Source organism: Falco rusticolus, chromosome 8, assembly GCF_015220075.1.
Source record: "Falco rusticolus isolate bFalRus1 chromosome 8, bFalRus1.pri, whole genome shotgun sequence".
Lineage (NCBI taxonomy): Eukaryota > Metazoa > Chordata > Aves > Falconiformes > Falconidae > Falco > Falco rusticolus.
This window is the reverse complement of record NC_051194.1, coordinates 12,075,233-12,093,742: the sequence shown is the minus strand read 5'-3', so window position 1 is coordinate 12,093,742 and position 18,510 is coordinate 12,075,233. Positions and strand designations below refer to the sequence as shown.

The window sequence follows — 18,510 nt, the reverse complement described above, 5'->3', positions numbered from 1 at the left end:
ATCGCTGCACTGAGGCAGGGAGACGGCTGTCCTGAGTTGTCTCCATAGCCGTCAGACACGCTCACTGCAAAGGCACGCACGGCTGCAGAATGACAAACGCCCACTCCACACCTGCCCCGACCGTGCCTTGGCGGGCAGCAGAGCAGCCCCCGAGAAGGAAGCGAGGCTGCCATTCATTTCAGAGGCAATCATCGCTCTACACAAAGTTTCAACAACTTGGGAAGGAACCTGGGGACTGAGAGGAAATCATGAATTATTGCTTTACAGAATCCTGCCCTGCACCAGGGATTGGGAAGGGACTTTCCAAACACATGGGTTTGTCTTTGTGTCTTCTACAAGGAAAAAGAAGAAGAAGATGCTTCAGGAAGGAACCAGGTTGTAGGACTGCAATGCCCTGGCTCCAGAAGGAGAAGGATGAAAAATAAGGGAAATAAAGATGGTATATCAAGGTAGACAGTACGTTTTTGGAAATGAATACCAGGCTTTCTTCATATGTTGTCCATCACTGGTTTTCTCTGGCCACCTCTATCTACACGTGGAGGCTGCTAATAGAAAACACATTAAAAATACATTTTTTTTAAGCTACCTTCTAATTCTTTCAGCACTCATGGACATTGGAAGCCCCAGCTAATGCCAGCCAGAGAACAAGCAAACACTACGCAAGCATGTCTGCCCCGATTCCCAAATCAAGATGCTGATCTCCCAACCTGTGGTTTTTATTCAAAAAGCAATGCATTTGGCAGGAGCTCTTTTCTTGCCCATTTGATTTGTAGTGCCTTGGGGGACGCTCAGAAGCACTTCATCCCATCCATAGGAGCTCATCCTTTAAAAAATGCCACATTTTTCACCTGATTCCAGCAGAAGTCTGCTGGGAAACTAATTGCCCTGTGTGCCTGTATGGCACAGCCCTCAGTCCCCCTGCCCGCCCAGCCTGCTCTGTGAAACCCTTCTTCTCTCCACCACCCACCAGCCCAGGAGTTTGGCTGGTGGCTCCCCCAGCCCTGCTCCACCGTACCCTCCGACTGCTTCAGGGGCGAACAGAGAGGCTGCCCTGCTTGCCATGAAGTAACTCAGCCCAGTGCTCCCTGGTGCTGGATGAAGCCCTGTGAGCTTCTCTGGATTCCTACCAGCATACAGGACTGTGTGGGTGCCATGGTGCCTGACGGGAGTGCCCGACTCTGAGACCTCCAGAGATTTTCTGTCCTTGCAGGCCTGAGCAGGCTGCTGGAGGCAGGTCTTTGCCCTGTCTGCATGGCTGAAACAGGGTCTCTCCCCTTTCCACCACCAGAGCACCTGCTTGGATTGAAGAAACACCTTCCTGATGTGTCAGGAGAGGCACTTCACCAACAGCAAAGACCACTTCCATGCTCAGAGGTTTTACACGTGGATGCAGAGGGCAAAGCTCATTGCCAGCACAGGAAAGGCAATGTATTCTGGTCTGCCAGGCATGCAAGCTCCCATGTAGGCATCGTGTTGGCAAAACACAGCACTGATGCCAAGATTTCCCTCTGAGCTCACTGTCTGGCCCAGCAGCTGCTGGCTCCTAGGTCCCCACCTCCAGCTCCGTGAGTTCCCGTGTTGATCCCAGCAGAGTGAAGGGGCGTGCAGCTCCCTGCTCCCCGTCAGGGCAGCTCTGGGGGCCTTCCACTGCTACAAGGAGACGGAGGGGAAAGTCTTAGCAGAGGCCACAAATAGCTCAGAATGGAGGAGAGGAGGGGATGAAACGTTTTGCCTTTCCAAGCTGTCATGACAGGAAGGGAACGGCTGGTGGGCACGTTGGAGGGGTTACAGACAGGGATGCCAGAGGTGCAGATACTCTGCAATAGAAGGGTAAGATGCAGATACAGGCACCAAAGCACAAACAGAAGAAAGCAGCAGGGAGCAGCTGGAGGCACAGGGATGCCACTGGCATCGTGGCTGAGCTCTGGAGCTGGGAAATCCTGCGGGCTGCAGGGCAGAGCCAGAGTGCAGAGGCACAGCCTCTGCATTTGCACCTTGCCACCACTCCCAAGGAGACACAAGGCAAGGCAATGCCTACACAAGATGATTTCATGTCAACTTTCTTTGTTCGCTTGTTTGTTTAAAACCAAATCACCCAATTTTGTGCTGTTTGAGCTGTGACAGCATACCCACTGCAACGAATCACATGAAACCCATTGCAGTTAAAATGACAGTGAGGTCCTGAATGCATCTGCAGCGATTTGGCTTACGCAGACATCTTCCACCCTCTTTATCACACACACACACATCCCAACACACACAGCTTGTCCCCATGCTCTAGCAGGGTTAGGTAACCCATTGTCAGCTTTAGGCCACCTCATGACTATCATTGCTTTTGCACTGGCTGGAATGGGAGACAGGAGAGAGACAAATATTGGAATCAAGACTGTAACATGCAGTACAGAGAAGGGACACCTCCATCCAAAACCAAGGCACAGGACAGTCTGATCCTGTGGGTGATGCTGGAGTGAGAAGCAGAACAACAGGGCCATCCCTGCTCCTGCACCACCATGGTGTGGTGGGACTGCTCTGCAGTGCCCTGTCAGTCGGGATGTGGCACTTTCCCTACACTGAAGAAAAAAAAACTAGCAAAGACAGAAGCAATCCAGCTGTTTTATGGAGCACCTCAAGTTTGCAGTGGGAGTTTCCTCCCATGACAAAATCCCTGGCTTTTCTTCCCTCTCCAGCAATGCAAAGGAGCCGTAAAGTTGCTGTAATGAGCCTGCTGAAAGTTTTGCCTGGCAGAGGAGAATACCCGAGCAGCACAGCACAGGTGTGACATGCTCTGTGCCTTCTCCAAGATCGGGTCAGGATGGGATGTGACTAGGGGCTGGCTTGATACTGCTGCCTTGTGACCCCTGGTCCTGAGGCTGGAAGAGTGGAAAGGTGAGCCCCAGGCTGGATGCCCAAGGCCAGAATTTGTTGGATTTTTACTGGACAGGAGGATCAGTTGTCACTTTTTCACTCATCTCCAGTGGAAACCCTCTCTACATCCCTTCATTAGGTCTGAATGCCCTGTCCCAGCTGTTTTAGTCATTAGTAGGGACAAGGCTCTGCTCACTAGCATAATTTGAACACCTAACTTGGGCCACTTAAATCCTTACTTGCAATTTGCAGATGCTGAGAGCTTTTGCTTGCATACCAGTTGCTTGCAATGAGCCAACTCTTCCTCAGCATCTCCCATCCCCAGGAGGAACCAAACCCTGCACAAGGCATTGGCAACAAGGGAAAGGACAGTCTGCTAAGCAGCCTACCTTCCCTCTGAAATGCTCAGCTGAGGCAGTGCTCAAATACCACCTCCCTTTACCTCACACTAGTCCTCTTGGTGAACTGGGTGCTTGTTCTGCCTCAGGTAGAAAAATTCCAGCTCCAATTTATCACTGGTTCCCCAGCATGATCCCACTGCATGCCAGACAGCTCAGCCCCAGCACGGTGTGCTCTCACTGTGCTCATCACTCAAGTGATTTGGGTTTAAACATCACCCCACTGCCCTGTGCCAAGACCTGCCCCACCATCTGCCTGCTCCTTGCCTGGGTTGTCTTCTCAAGGTGCTGGCTTGCAAGGCCACGGATTCCAGCACTGGTTCTGTCAGGCAGGAGGGAAGAGTAAATCTGAGAGCAGATTTGAGGCAAAAAGAGAGCAGAAAGAGATTTGAGGCAAAAATATTTGATGCCATTTACAGGTAAAAGCAGAATGTTTTAATTTGGTTGGGGTTGCTTTTCCCCTGCTCTTCCTGAAATTGGAACCCTACTGAAGGTGGTAGCACGGTGCAAGGCAGAGGAGACCATCTTTAAAAATAAAACAACACTCACCTTCCTTGCTCTGGGAGCGTAAATTAGGCTGGCCACTTGCCCTGGACAACTCCCTTGATGCTGGGAATAAACTGTGCATGCATCGCCTCTCTAACCCACAGTTCCCTAGCAATTCTGCATCACTCAGAAACTGTCCACTTTCCTTTCGCCCTGCCACCTTTCTCCTGCCAGATCTGCTGAATCAAACTCACACTGGCTGAAAGCAGACAAGGAAAATACTGATGTAGGAGGGAAGAGGCAGCTGTCAGACTGCCTGCACTGAAATGCAGATCCTGCTGTCATGGCATTTCCCAGCCCTGTTTCTCCCTCTTCTCCAATCCCTTTCTACCTTCTCCTTCCTTTTCCATGGGATCCAGCCTCTTGCTTTCCAACTTGAGTTTGCTGCTGGTGTCATTGTTCCTCTTAGGACTGATTTCTCATTTCCATTTGTTTCTTCATCATCTTTTTATACTCTTACTGACTTGTATTTCATTTTGCCTCTGTTCTTTGGCTGCCTCTATCTGTCCCTTGAACCATTCTGCTTAGAATCCTCTTTTCATCAACGATCTGTACTGTATTTATGACTTTAATGGCAAAGTTGATAGCAGCCTTCTTACAGACACAAGCCCTGAGTAAGCTGAAGTTGTCCAAACCTATGCTAAAAAAGTTGGCTTTGTCCCATTTTATCGTTATCTTTCCCCTCCTGAATTTTGTGTGGCAAGAAGAATTCTTAGGCAGAGAAAGAAAACATCCTTGAAATCACCCTGACTTCGTTATAAGCTGTTGGCTTTGCAAATCATATCGGAAAGGAAAATCCCCAAAGCTCTGCCATCTAACTAGCAAACTAAAATCCTATCCTGCAGCCAGACAAGTGAGTCCAAGTGTGCTGCTCAGCGGTGACTTGCCCCCGGCACCAAGGGTTGGAGCCAGCCCAGCCTGAGACCAGACACAATGCTGGCACCCCCTCTTGAGGTCCCTCTAAGGTCCAGGGGGGCACTGCAGACTGGTAGAGACAGCTCATCAAGCCCCTGGACAGCACTTCTGCAGAACACCATGCTTCCCTTCAGACCATCATCCTTTCCCCCCTCTCCAATTCATTTCTGTCTCTCCTGGCCAACATTCACAAGTCATGCCTAGAAATCACAGCCCCCTGGCCCTGCTGCCACTGGCTCTGGCTCGGAGGCTAATCCTGCTGCGGCTCTGCGCCCTGACCTTTCCTTTCTGGGAACAGCATGCACCACTCGCCTCCCATCACTTGACTCTCCCCCACGGCCAAGTGAGGGGCAGCCCAACCGGAGCAGCCCAGCACCCTGCCCCTCTCCCTGCCTCCTCCTGCCTCTGCCAGCCTGGCGTGAGGGCAGCCGCTGTGTCATCACCTCCGGCGCCACGGAGAGATGCCCGCAACTGTCCCTTACAGTCTGCTAGCAAATGTCAGCTGGGCCCCTGCGAAGGAGGGGGTGGGATTGCAGGAGGAACAGCCTGTACATCGCTCTGCTGCTGGGGACGGGGAGATGTTCATTCAAGGCTGGATGGCTCTCCTGGAGCAGTTTCCATGCTATAAATAGGTACCCTGAGGATCCCCTTTTAAGAAGGGTCTTTCTCTGCAGCAGGGAGCCCTGGAGGGACAGGGAACCACACAGCCACCTTTTAAATGAGCTGAACAAATCATGCTATGCAGTTACAGAGGAATAGCCTTCTTGTTCTGAGTCACACAATGTCTTTCAGTGGTTCTGCTCTACCATGGGTCTCCCCCATAGAGCTCCCCTTTGCCTCAGCTGCTGCGCTGAAGTGATATGAATCAACTCCAAGAGCTGTGGATTGTACACCCAGCTTAGTGCCTTCCCTGCTTCCATATCTATAACCGTATATACTTGCACTCTGTGCCTCTATATTTGTATCTCAGCTGGAGCCAGCAAGACCTCCAGGTTTGGGTGGCACTTGCGTTCATTGCCTCTCCATTGCCATCACCACTGACGTTGCTTGGGGCTCCATCTTCCACAGCAGGGAGTGTACTAACATCTCCATTGTGCAAAACCCTGGCAAGTTCACAAATGACTCCACTTTCATGAAGCTGAAAAGAAGAGGACAACCTGTCCTTGCCAGGAGAAGACTTGGGGAGGGGTGTCTCTGGGCCACAGCACTTCAAAGGGCTGGTCCTGGTAAAAGGCAGGTCCCTACCAGCACTCACCGCAACACAAAGCAAAATGCCATTCAGGGGAAGACACTGCTCTGATGTTTGTGCTAGAAAAAACTGCCATGCTGAGTAACACCTAGCCCCCGAGCCCAACCATGAAAGCATCTCTCTTCCCCTCCCACCTTCCATGCCTAAGTTCTCTGTAATCAGACGCTGACTCTTCTCCAAGCAAGCTTTCAAGATCATGCAGGGTGTCGACTGACTCCCTGTCATGACCGATTTCATGTGTTACCTTGCAGCTTACACCACTGTGTCTGGCACTGCGGTCCAGATCCACAAGAGCACAGGAACAGAGCAACACACATTCCGATGGAAAATCTGTGACCTGATGGTTTACAGCACAGACAAGCTGAGTGGAAAGAGGTCTTGCTTGAGCTGGGCTAACTTACAGAGTCTAGCCAGGCACCTTGGATTCAGCACAACAAATGCCCCTGGGAGACCATCCTAAAACCCAGCCTAAAACATCAGCGTCTCTCCGCGTCAAATTTCCGGGTTGCTACAAGGGTGTTTCGCATCTAAGCATAAAGGAAATGCTTCTTTCTCCTCTTTTTTAGCTACAAAGCTGTTTGTACAGCCCTTCACAAGCAGCAGCTCTGCACTCCAGCCTTTAGGCCTGACTTGTCTCTGTAAAGAAGGTCCCATGCTCAGCCAGACTCATGTTGAGGTGGAGTATCACAGTAGTATCTGGGTTACAATGACATATCACAAAAGACATGCAGTCAAGGCTGATACAGGTTTATCTCGGCATCGTTCTCTTGTGTGAGGTTGGTTACTGTGCTGACGTTTCCTCTCTGAAACCACCAACAGCAGCGCCTTCTTATTTTCATGAGACACAGACCTTAGCCAAGGTCCCAAGCAGAGGGCTGGAAGAGAGGGGCGATAGCCTACGCCTGATCCCACCCATTCCCACGCAGGACAGCTAGGTGAGGTGAATGGACAGGAAGAAAGCATCCAAACGGTGGGAAGAGATTCCCCACGAACAGGCGCCTGCACAGCTCCTCCACCCTGCTCCCCTGCACGTGGGTATACTGGGGCTTCCACTGTCTCTGCTATATGCAGACACACTTCCCTTCTCCACTAAGTAGCAACTGGAAAATCAGCCATTTGCTTCCAGAGCCAGGTCTCAAGGACCTTATCTAGGGCTTCTGCTCCAGCTTTTTTCAGGAGAAACTGCCACACATTTCCGGACGTGAGTCCTATACAACAGGACGGGACTTTGGAGGAGTGACCTTGCAACCCCATGGAAATTTTGCACTGGTTTTCAAGGCTTCTTCAAGGCTGCCTAATTAATTTGCTGTCCACACACTGTAGCCCATGGGACCTCCATCCAACAGCCACTAAGGAGTGTAGTATCCTGACAGGTACCCATTGTGGTAGACACCATTTGAGCCGATGCCAGTAGGCTTGGGAGGCAGGAAGAGCAGTACAGCTTTGAGGGCAGTAAGAAATGTTTTTGGCAGTGTGGTCCCTGCTTGGGCTGCAAAATATCAAGATGAGGGCAGTTCCCACCCAGGGATGAATAAGCGTTTTCTTCAGCCAGAGAGAAAAAAAGTAGATTAAGGAGGGATTTTTCACACTTGCATAAACTTAAGAGGAAAAAATATTTACATGAGGGAAAAAGGACTTGGCAGGTGCTTCCCAAAGGCCATTTGCTGTTAATGCATTTCTCAGGGCTGGGCTGAGGCTGCGGAGGTCAGTGGTATAACCTGAACTGCCCTGAGCCACCAAGGAGGTGGTGCGAGTGGGGAGCCACATTCAGCCTGAGCTGGTAAGAGATCCGCTCGCTCCTTGCCCCTTCTTGCCTACACCTGCGAAGAAGTTGTGTCTGTGAGACCGCAGAGAGCTCTGGAGCAGCTGCTGTGGTTTCCTAATGCCTTTCCTTTGACATCGCTGGAGGACCAGAGCCAGGACAGGCTGCTGGGAACCTCAGGACAATCATCAAATGTGCTAGGAAGCAGGGACTGGGCTCTAAGCATCTCTTAGGACCAAGCACCTTTCAAGATGGGACATGAAATGTTCTTTGGTCTGAATATCCTGTTTTAATGGGGGTGGAGGGAGCTGGATGGCAACTGAGGCTCCCCCCACAGATGCTCAAGTTCCAACTGATTCCTTCTTCAGGACCCCTGCAGTCAGCAACAGCTGGTATTTCTAGCTAGGGCTATCTATCCCTTGAAAGCACAAAGTTACAAACCCATAAATTGTTATAATCTGGGCATGTTTTGGAAGTGCCTGGTGTAATCTCTCCCTGTCCAAGATGCACAATGACTCCCTGTTGTTTCTGGAAAGGAGAAGCTTTGAAATGTGCAGGGCACACGTTGGCCTTTACTGCCAAGACTTTCATCATGGTTTTAAGTGGCATAAAGAATGCAAAATACTTGTAATTGCAACATGCTGGCCTGGGATCCTACTTTACATTAACCATGCTCTTTCTTCACCCCCACCTGAAGCAGTAAGAGCACTGGGACAACAGGGCTGGGCAACAGGTAACAGAACAGGCCAGGAGACCAGGATACTTTTCTAGAGACACCCCTCCAGAAGCCTTTCCAATCCCAATTAGGAGATAAAGCAAATTGGGACAGACAGCAGTGACCTACCACACCATGCTCCCACCACCCCTGTCCTGCAGGACAATTCGCCCCGTTACCCCTGCTTCAGCCCAAGCTCCAAAGCAGCACAGCCAGACAGGCTGCAGCACGGTGTCTGCACTGTGCTGAGCCAGGACGAAGGAGCCCTGCCAAGGTGTGCAGCTTTCACCCTGGGCGAGGTAGGACCTTCCTCAGACAGCTGAGAGGGAGCACAGTCATCATTCCCTCCTGCTGCAATGGCAGTGCGGGTGCTTGCTTTTGGATCACAGCAGAGCAGAGACAGCACAGGGCTTTACAGACAAGCCCTACATACATTTTGCAGTGTTCCATGTTTCCCGTCCCAACAATCTCTGCATTGGACATCTGTGTTTCCTCCCAGTCCCAGGGAATGCTGGCACTGGTGACCAGCAACAGAGAATTAAAGCCCCCAGCTGTACTGGTCCATGCTTCTGCAGCAGCCCTGCTCTGCCATGGGAGCGCAGGAGCCATCCAAGACTGCCACTGTTTCAAGTCCAAACAGGCAGAAAAGCAGGTGGGTTTTTAAAAACCGCTTTGTCTGTGGACCCTGACGTTTCTGGTGAAAACCAGAGAAGCCCGCTCACAGCAAGGTGCTGAGCACCCACAACTTCCTCGCTGTTTCCAGGGCTCAAAGCGCTGGAAAAATAAAAAAATTCTTACTCACTCAAGGGAGCTGTGTGTGCCTCCCCGGCAGCACCAGGCTGTTCAGGTGCTGGGTTTTTTTTAGTGAGTCCTGAAGGATTCACCGTAAGAGTCTTGTAGAGTATGGGGGAAATACAGCCAGCAAAACAGCTTTAAGCAAGAACACTTGACTACAAACATACCATAAATATTCTTTATTTATACACAATGTCAATCCATAGGACCTACAATAAATACTCAAACTTTTGAAAATACAGATCTTCATCTATGTATTTATCTCACACAACAGAACACCTTTACATTTCCTTTTTTATATACAGATCTATATAACACTGTATATAGATAACAGAGATACATATACACACATATACATACACATATCTAAATATATATGCACTTGTGCAAAAATGACTTTACCAAAGACAGGAAACAAGTAAATATTTCCCAGTCCATTCTTACTGGCACTGGCAATATTGCACAGAAATTTAATGGTATACTCCTGCCATTGGGGGGGTAAGAAAACAGGAGAAAAACTGAAACTGCATGCATGGAAAAGCAGCAAATCCACTTTTTTCATGACAAAGTAAAGTTTGTAAAGGCTCAGTTTCTCTCAAGAGAGAAATACTCTGCTTGACTCAGCACCCTGACACACAGCAATTCCAGCAGATACCCACGCATCGACAGGTTCCCATGGGTGCCCATGCAGCTGGTCACCCCACAGGAATGTCTCTGATAAGAGGGTGTAGCTACCCCAGCTATCAAACACAGCCCAGGATGTGTGTTCATTGCAAAATACTTGCTTTGCCCCTAGGAAGAAAGGTTCGGACTAATGCTTGCTTTCAAACCAGCTCAGATAAAAGAATAACAAGGGGAAGAAATTCTTGGGCTGCTGGGTTCAAGTGTCAAAGAGGCAAGTTTTCACATTGAAAGAGACTTTGGTGCACAGGGAGGAGATGACAAAGAGTGGCTGCGGTCCTACTTGTAGACCTGAGAAAACAAGCACAAGTGTAAAAACAGGAGGAAAGGATTCTTAATCCTTGTAAAACACTAACCTCAGGGAAGCTGGGGTCACACCACCTTTCTGCTGAGAACAACATCCAAGACCAGTGTGGCTTACCAGAACAGCCCTTGCTCATCCGAACCTGAAGAACCACCCTGGGTACCACACACATTGCAAAACTGAAGTGCAGGCATCGACACTGCTCTTACAAGTTAGCAAAAGGTGTGGATCAGCCAAGGTACGAGGTGCTTCACCAAGGCTGGATGCTTCTGCAGAGGCAGCTGCAGAGGGGGAAGACGGTGATGCTTGTGAGCAGACCAGCAGGCACCTTCCCCAGCTCTCGTCCATCCTCATAGCCCAGGGACACAGCCAGGCACTGCCATGGTCAGCCACGAAACCTCTGCCTCCCTGATGCTTTCAGAAGGATGGCTGCACCTTCTACCTGCTGACAGAGAGCAGAGAAGGGAACATGCAAGACAGGCCATCCTCCCTCTGGCATGAACGTACCTATAAACCCATCTCCTTGGGAAATGGATTCATCAAACCAGTGGAAACAAATTCTCAAGGCAGAGGACTGGCAAAGGGAGGGGACAAAAGCTCCCCTTGGCCAGTGTGGGTGTTTGAGACCCCTGGCAGCAGCAGCATTGTAATTAAGGCGCAGGAGCAGGCTGTCCCCGTGTGCCGACAGATGAGCCGGCGGGGAAGACCAGCCTGGCTGAGCAGAGAGCTTGGGCTGGAACTCAGGGAGAAAAGGAGTTGATGTCCTTTGGAAGAGGGGGCAGGCAGCTCTGGACTACAGAGATGTAGCAGGGAGAAAATCAGAAGGGCCAAAGCCCAACTAGAACTTAATCTGACTACTGCCGTAAAAGACAATAAAAAATGTTTCTATAAATACATTAGCAACAAAAGGAGGGCTAAGGAGATTCTCTGTCCTTTATTGGATGCGGGGAGAAACAAGGGTGAGGAAAAGGCTGAGGTACTTAATGCCACCTTTGTCTGAGTCTTTAAGAGTAAGACCAGTTGTTCTCTGGGTCCCCAGCCCCCTGAGCTGGAAGACAGGGATGGGGAGCAGAATGAGAAGGAGAAATGGTCAGTGCCCTGCTGCACCACTCAGGCACACACAGGTCTCTGGGGCTGGATGGGATCCTCCCGAGGACACTGAGGGAGCTGGCACAAGGGCTCACCGAGGCACTTCCCATCGTTTGTCAGCGGCCCTGGCTAACTGGGGGGGGTCCCAGCAGACTGGGGGTCAGCAAATGTGACGCCCATCTACAAGAAGGGCTGCAAGGAGGATCTGGGCACCTACAGCCCTGTCAGCCTGACCTTGGTGCCCGGGAAGGTTACGGAGCGGATCATCTTGATGCCATCACGTGGCACATCCAGGGCAACCAGGGGATCAGGCCCGGCCAGCGTGGGTTTGTGAAAGGCAGGTCCTGCCTTAAGAGACGTTATCGCTCTCTACAGCTGCCTGAAAGGAGGTTGTAGGCAGGTGGGGGTCGGTCTCTTCTCCCAGGGGAAAAGCAATAGGGTGAGAGGAAAGGGCCTCAAGTTGCACCGGGGGAGGTTTAGATTGGGTGTTAGGAATAATTTCTTCACCGAAAGGGTTGTCAATCATTGGAACAGACTGCCCAGGGCAGTGGGTAAGTCACCATCCCTGAAGGTATTTAAAAGACATGTAGATGTGGCACTTAGGGACTTAGGGACGTGGTTTTGTGGTGGGCTTGGCAGTGCTGGGTTAACGGTTGGACTCTATGATCTTTTTTTTCCAATCTAAATGATTCTATGGTTCTGTACCAGAAGGGCAAGAGATGCTGGGAGATAGATTGCAGCCTCCTGTTTACTCCTAGCCAGCCCTGTCAAGACCCTCCCCACTATGGCAAAAAAGTGTCCCTTATAGTAAATAAACACATAAATAAGCCCTTAGAAAAGCCCAGCAGCTGTGACATGGGAGAGCTGAAGAGCACGCTGTGTGCCTGCTCACACATCCGCTCCCTCTCCGAAGAAGCCAGGCTCTCCTTTCTACACTACTAATCCCTGGCCTATTTTCAAACATTTGGGTGCATTTGGTAACTTAAGTCTCTTCCCTCCCTGCCGTACCCAGGATGTCCTTAGGCAGAGGTGTCACCTTCACCTAAACCACAGGGGAGGTCACAAGGTGTGGACCCAGCTCCACAGGTGAGGCTGGGGCAGGCACAGCCAGGCTCTGCGTGCCCACCCTGAACCCCACAGCAATGCGACATGCACTGATGGGCAATGCTGTGCATTAGGAACTGCTGAACCGTTTGGGATATAGGGTGCTTTGGGAACAGCCAGTCCTCAAGAGATGCTCCAGTTGTGCTCCCAGGTAGGGATCTGCACCCAGACCCCGTCCCCTCTTGCCAGCTCCCCTTGCACTTCCATGCCTCCCCAGCGCCGGAGCAAGCAGCAGGTTATATTTCATGGCCTGGCTTCCCAGAAAGCAAAAGCTCTCCAGGAATGCTCCCAAGAGGCAAAGGACTGACATAACTCAGCAGCTCTCTATACTCTGCCTGTTTTGGAGGACAAAGCAAAGACAGCCCCTGAAGTGGAAACTACAGCTGCCCGAATCACAAGCAGAACCTACAGCAAAGACAGTATTTTGTAACAACACAAAAGCTGCATTTGTGACGCTCATCTTGACAAAGACTTTAAAAACAATAACAACCTGTTTGGCCAAAGTGGCTAAAAGCAGTGAATGTAATGCAAAGCTCCAGTTAGCTGTACACACTGACGCCCGGGGGGTGGACAGTATCCCACCCATGTTCTACCCACCGTTGTGGCAGCGGCATAAGGTACAAACCAGCAGCACAGAAGGTAGCCTTCTCTGTTTGCAATGAGAATTTGGTATTTTGTCACTGTGATTTTCCTCAAATGAAGTCAGTGCTGTGTGTTTTGCCAGATGTATTTAACCTGAGCCAACTCTCTGCTAGTGTAAAATCCTAAGTACCCTAAAATCAATTTAAGCAGCTAGTGTCCAGTCTTCAGTGCTTCTTTTCTTAATGCCTAGCATGCATCTATAAAACTACCTTTCTATTATAAAATATTTTAACAGGCTAAAGGATTCTTTTACACAGCTTTTCTTTTTCAACCATGGAACAGGAAAGGTTTTTCAGATTTGGTTTGGGTAGTGCCACTTTTTTTTTTTTTCCTCCATATTTCTCCGTTTTGATTCCAGCTGCCCCCAGAACTGCACAGTTCACATTTCACCAGTTTTAGTAATGTTGCCTTAGAGGAAAGAACCAGTTCTTCAACACTCAAGACTTCATTGCAAGGCTGAGGTTTCCTAACATTGTAGCTGAGCGGTGCAGTACCGAGGTCAACTGCACAGTGCAAACAGCCCAGCGTCCCCTGTCCCTTCCACATCATGTACTCTGGATGCTGTAGTGGTTCTGCCATTAGCCACTCGCTCACCTGGCAGCTTTGACTAGATACAGCCGCAACATCTGAAGCACAAACACAGCCAGCCAAACAAACAGAGCAATTATTTGGACAACAAAGTCCTGGTCCACAACATGCGCTACTGAAATGCAAATAATCATAGTAAAAATATTTTTACTACTTTACTTTTTTAACAGTTTACTAGCAACTGAAATGCAGACACCAGATTTCTTTGTGCCTGTGGCTCCTGCCCCAAAGCCAGTGGGAGTCTGGCTGGCCTGACCCCCAGTCAGAGCTGGCTGTCACTGTGGGACACCTCCTCCCGCTGTGGCCTTGCTACCTGCTAACCTACACTGCCCCTGAGTGTTGCAAAATAATGGCAAGTGACCGGCAAGATTAAAACCGCTGGAGATATAACACAGGAGATATCGATTGCTACAATCAAGAAGTTAATTTTCACTTCCTCCTGAATGCTACATAATAATCGTGGCACACACGGAGCTGAAGTGCATCTCTAGCCCAAGCACATGAACCTACACCAACAACACAGCACACTACCCACTTGCATTTTCGTCCTTGTGCAGTATTAAGCAAACAGCACCTGACCACCAGTCCCAGTCCTGCACTGGGTCTCCCCCTGCTCGGACAGCCTGCTAATGTTTATCTGAGGAGCAAATGTTTTTGCTGACCTGTGGCCTCACACACTACACCGTATCACCACACTCCTTTGCCAAGTGGCTCACACTCAAAGGACTTAGGGCACTGCTGACAACCCCACCAGAGCAGCAGATGAGGGCACAGGCAGGCACAGGCATCAAAGCAGACTGCAAGAGGCAGGAGGGAAGGGTGCTCAGGCAGAGCTCAAAAGGTGGCAAGCACAGCTGAGCCAGCACCCATCACAGGGCTAGAGGAGAGGGCTCCTACAGCTGTTCCTCCTTCCCAGCACCCTTTTCAAGCAGGATCAGGACCGCTTTGGGAAAGAAAGAAGAGAGCGCCAGAAGTTTCCAGCCCCCCGCCCCATAAAAGCCAGGTGGGGTTTTACCATGAGGGGTGTGAGAGTTCCAGGAGTTTGTGGCTGTCCTGCACCTTGCAGCAGCAGAGACCAGTAGCAATCCCCCCCGGCCCCCCGCTGCCGTTCCAGAGGGGATTCCCTTGGGACAAGTCCTTCTCTGAGCAGCCAAGCGAGCCTGGGGAGAATGCAAAGAGCTGCCGGCAGCCGGGAGCCCCGCTCCATCCCCGCTCCCAGCCTCCGATGCCCGCTGCCTGCTTGCAGCGCAGCCCCAAGCCGCCTCTGCCGCCTGCCGCAGGGAGGACCAGCCCCGGGGGTCTCAGCTCCGGGCGTGTAGCTGGCCACCCCACTGCTTCTGCAAAGCCAGCGACCCCCAGACGCCACACACACCCGCGGCAGGGCCTCAGCAGCAGCGCAGGCAAAACAAAACCCGCGTAGCACGGGGCAAGTGCGTGGAAATGGGGGGGGGCTGTGTGTTAGGGGAGAAAACCCCGCACACGGTGCCCAAGCATCCCCACGCGGGCCAGCACGGCCCCACGGAGCGCCGGTAGGTCCCGTCAGAACCGTTTCCACCTCTCCTGGGTGTTTCTGAAAAGATCCCGCACTTGCACATCCTCCCGGCCCTCGGGTCCAGCCTTTCCCAACAGCAGCCGCGGGTGCTGGCAATGGGGGGAGCCCCATCTGCCCCTCGATGCCTGCTTCCCTCCAGCTAGGGGCTTCCAGGGAGCAAGCCCCCGGCAGCGGCGCCGTCCCCATCCCGCAGCCCGCATCTGCCGCCCCCCGCCAGCGCTGCGCGCCCGCCACCCGCTCCCGCAGCCCGGGGACAACCCGCAAAGCCTGAAGTGAGGGGGGAAACCCCCTCGGCCAACAACCCAACCCACCTACAGCCGTCCCGCGGCCAGAGCTGTGCTGCCGTCTGCCACAGAAAACAAAACGTCTCCTCCCTTCCCACCTCCTCGGGCTCCCTGTATCCGAGACTTATAGTTAAACAAGCCGGGCGGTTTGAGAGCTTTGGGAGCCTCAACAAAAGGATGGGCTGCGGTTGTAGCAGCATTTCACCCGGCTTCCCAGTGCCACATTCCTCAGTCCCATAGTCAGAGTCTCAGGGCAAACAGTCCATTTATTTCCCTTATTATTTCAGCAGAAAGTCCGATGATAGCACTTGGCAAAAAAACCCCAAACAAACCATTCGTTGTTTCTGGGCGTTGTTTAAACTGTCCCAGTGAGAGCAATAGCCGCGACACAGCCCTGCCGAGCCGCGCTCAGCCCCGCTGCTAGCATACCTTCCCGGGGGGGTTTGCCGCAGGGTGGCACCTCCGCACGGTCCCCTGGACTGGACAAGACTGGTACCACCGCCCGGGGCTGCCCTCCTGGCCGGGGAGGGGTCCCACGGTCAGGCGGAGGGCAGCGGGGGGACTCCGGCGGCGCACCGGGCGCCGCAGCCCCCGCCCGCTCCCGCCGCACCGCACCGCGCTCCGCCGCCGGCTCCTACAGTCAGGTCATGAGGTAGTTCCAACACCGGCCCCGGCTTGTCCCGCCGGGGACAAGCTTTCTCCACTGCCTTACCCCCCACCCCCCCACCCCCACCCACGCCCAAGGCACCCACGGCCGTACCCCTGAAGAGGCAGGCTGCTTGCAGCCTGCCCGGAGCAACCCCCCACCTGTTTGCAGAAGGTTTGCTGAGTTTTTGTGTTTCTTGCAGCCGGTAGGTTCTAGGTGCACCCTAGAAGAGGATCACTGCTATTATTAACGGGGGGGTTGTTTTTCCTTACGAGAGAAAGGCTCCTCTTTACAACCGACGTGTGCCACGCCAGAGCCCGTCGCGCCTCGACGCTACCCGCTAGGCACAGTACCTTTGCAGTGCAACAAGTCCTCGGGGTGAGGGAAGGAGCCCTCCTCGCAGAGCAGCTCGCAGGCTTTATCCGAGGCCAGGGGGTAGCCGTTGTCCTCCTCGTTGTAGTCGCTCTTGCCGTTGCTGTTTGAGTAGCCGTTGGCATACATCTTCAGGGCGGACCTGCGGAGGCACAGGAGCTCCTGGAAGGCATACCTGAAGTCCGGGCTCCGGCAGTAGATCAAAGGGTTGAAGGCAGAGTTAACATAGCCCAGCCAGTTCAAGAGGATGTACACATACTTGGGTATGATGTCGTCCTGGATGACGTGCACGATGTTGACAATGAAGAAGGGCAGCCAGCACAGCGTGAAGGTGCCCATGATGATGCCCAGGGTCTTGAGGGCCTTGTGCTCCTTCAAGAAGAACTTGGAGGATCGGCGGTGCCCAGCACCCCCTTTCTGCTCCTGCTCCTTGTTCTGGGTGTGAAACCTCCCCTCGCTCCTGTCTATCTTCTGCAATTGCTTCTTGGCCACCTGGAAGACCCTGGCGTAGACGAATACCATGACCACAAGCGGCAGGTAGAAGGAGATGATGGAGGAGGCAATGGCATAGGCTTGGTTGGTGAAGAAGTCGCAACACGTGTCCTTCTCGTAGCACAGGATGGCCTCGTCGCGGTCCGCCCGGTACCAGTGCATCTGGATGGGCAAGAAGGAGGTGAGGGCTGAGACCACCCACACCACGAGGATGACCACGCGTGCCTTGCTCTTGGTCAGCAGGCTCTGGTACTTGAAAGGGGAGGTGATGGCGAAGTACCGGTCCACGGCAATGACGCAGAGGGTCTCAATGCTGGCTGTGACGCAGAGCACATCCAAGGAGGTCCAGAACTCACACCAGAAGTTCCCGAATTTCCACATCTCCATGATGATGTGGCTGGCGCCGAAGGGCACCACGGCCAGCCCCATCACCAGGTCGGCGCAGGCCAGCGAGGTGATGAAGTAGTTGGTGACGGTCTGCAGGCGCTGGAACCGGGCGATGGCGGTGATCACCAGCACGTTGCCGAAGACGATGGCCAGCACGATCACCGACATGAGGATCCCCATGCCCACCATCCACACGTCCCGCGACAGCGTGGGGTCAGCGGCGCTCTGGTTGGCACTGACGTTGCCGCTGGGCAGCTCGGTGCCTGCCACCCCCATGGCCCCCCAGCAGCCCCCCGGGCAGGCGGCGGGGGCTTGGCTTTGCCTAGGGCTGCTCCGCGGCAGCGCTGCGCTGGGCACGGCGCATACGGGACCGGCAGGTGCGGGGCGGGCTGGGCGAGGGGCGCTCCCGCTGTGCGTGCCTGGGACAGGGCCGCTCCGCTCCGCTCCCGCACGGCTCCGCTCCCGTCCCGTCCCGTCCCGTCCCGTGCCCCGCGCGGCGGCGCGCGCCCGCCCGACTCCCCCAGCCCGTTAGGCGCCGCGGAGCTTATAGCGACACCCGCTGTGACATCAGCCCGCCACAGCCAATGGCAGCCCGCGCCGCGCCCCGCGCGCACCTCGCACCCCCCCGCACCCCCCTCCCCGACCGCCTGCCCCACGCGTGTCCACGCCCCGCCGTGTCCCCACGCCCCCCTGCCCACGCGTGCTCCCCGCCGCAGGGTGTCCCTGTGCTTTCCGCCCGGCATGCCTCCCGCGCGCTGCTGGCTCTGCAGTGTCCCCGTGCTGTGCACCCACGAGCGCCACACGTGTGCTCCGTGTCCCGGGGTGTCACCCAGCTGCCGTGCACCCTGTGTGCTCCGTGTCCCGGGGTGTCACCCAGCTGCCTTGCACCCTGTGTGCTCCCCCTCCCGGGGTGTCACCCAGCTGCCGTGCACCCTGTGTGCTCCGTGTCCCGGGGTGTCACCCAGCTGCCTTGCACCCTGTGTGCTCCCCCTCCCGGGGTGTCACCCAGCTGCCGTGCACCCTGTGTGCTCCGTGTCCCGGCATGTCACCCAGCTGCCTTGCACCCTGTGTGCTCCCCCTCCCGGGGTGTCACCCAGCTCCCACCCCAGCTGCGCACCCTGTGT

The 18,510-nt window shown here is 53.5% G+C and overlaps 1 protein-coding gene across 3 annotated transcripts in view; it reads right to left on the bottom strand.

Moving 5' to 3' along the window:
* Window positions 1-17,845, bottom strand: part of ADRB2 (adrenoceptor beta 2) — a 37,444-nt gene extending 19,599 nt beyond the window's left edge. Inside the window, exons 1-2 of one of the 3 annotated variants that reach the window (XM_037397639.1) lie at window positions 16,489-17,845; window positions 9,410-10,675 (exon numbers count right to left, since the gene is read on the bottom strand). In XM_037397639.1, the coding sequence (XP_037253536.1) occupies window positions 10,581-10,675; window positions 16,489-17,662 (1,269 nt within the window). In that variant the 5' untranslated portion in view covers window positions 17,663-17,845 and the 3' untranslated portion in view covers window positions 9,410-10,580. Of the gene's footprint in view, window positions 1-9,409; window positions 10,676-16,488 lie in introns of those variants that run through there. The other 2 variants (XM_037397640.1, XM_037397641.1) reach the window with 2 other exon arrangements.
* Between the last annotated feature and the right edge of the window lie 665 nt (window positions 17,846-18,510).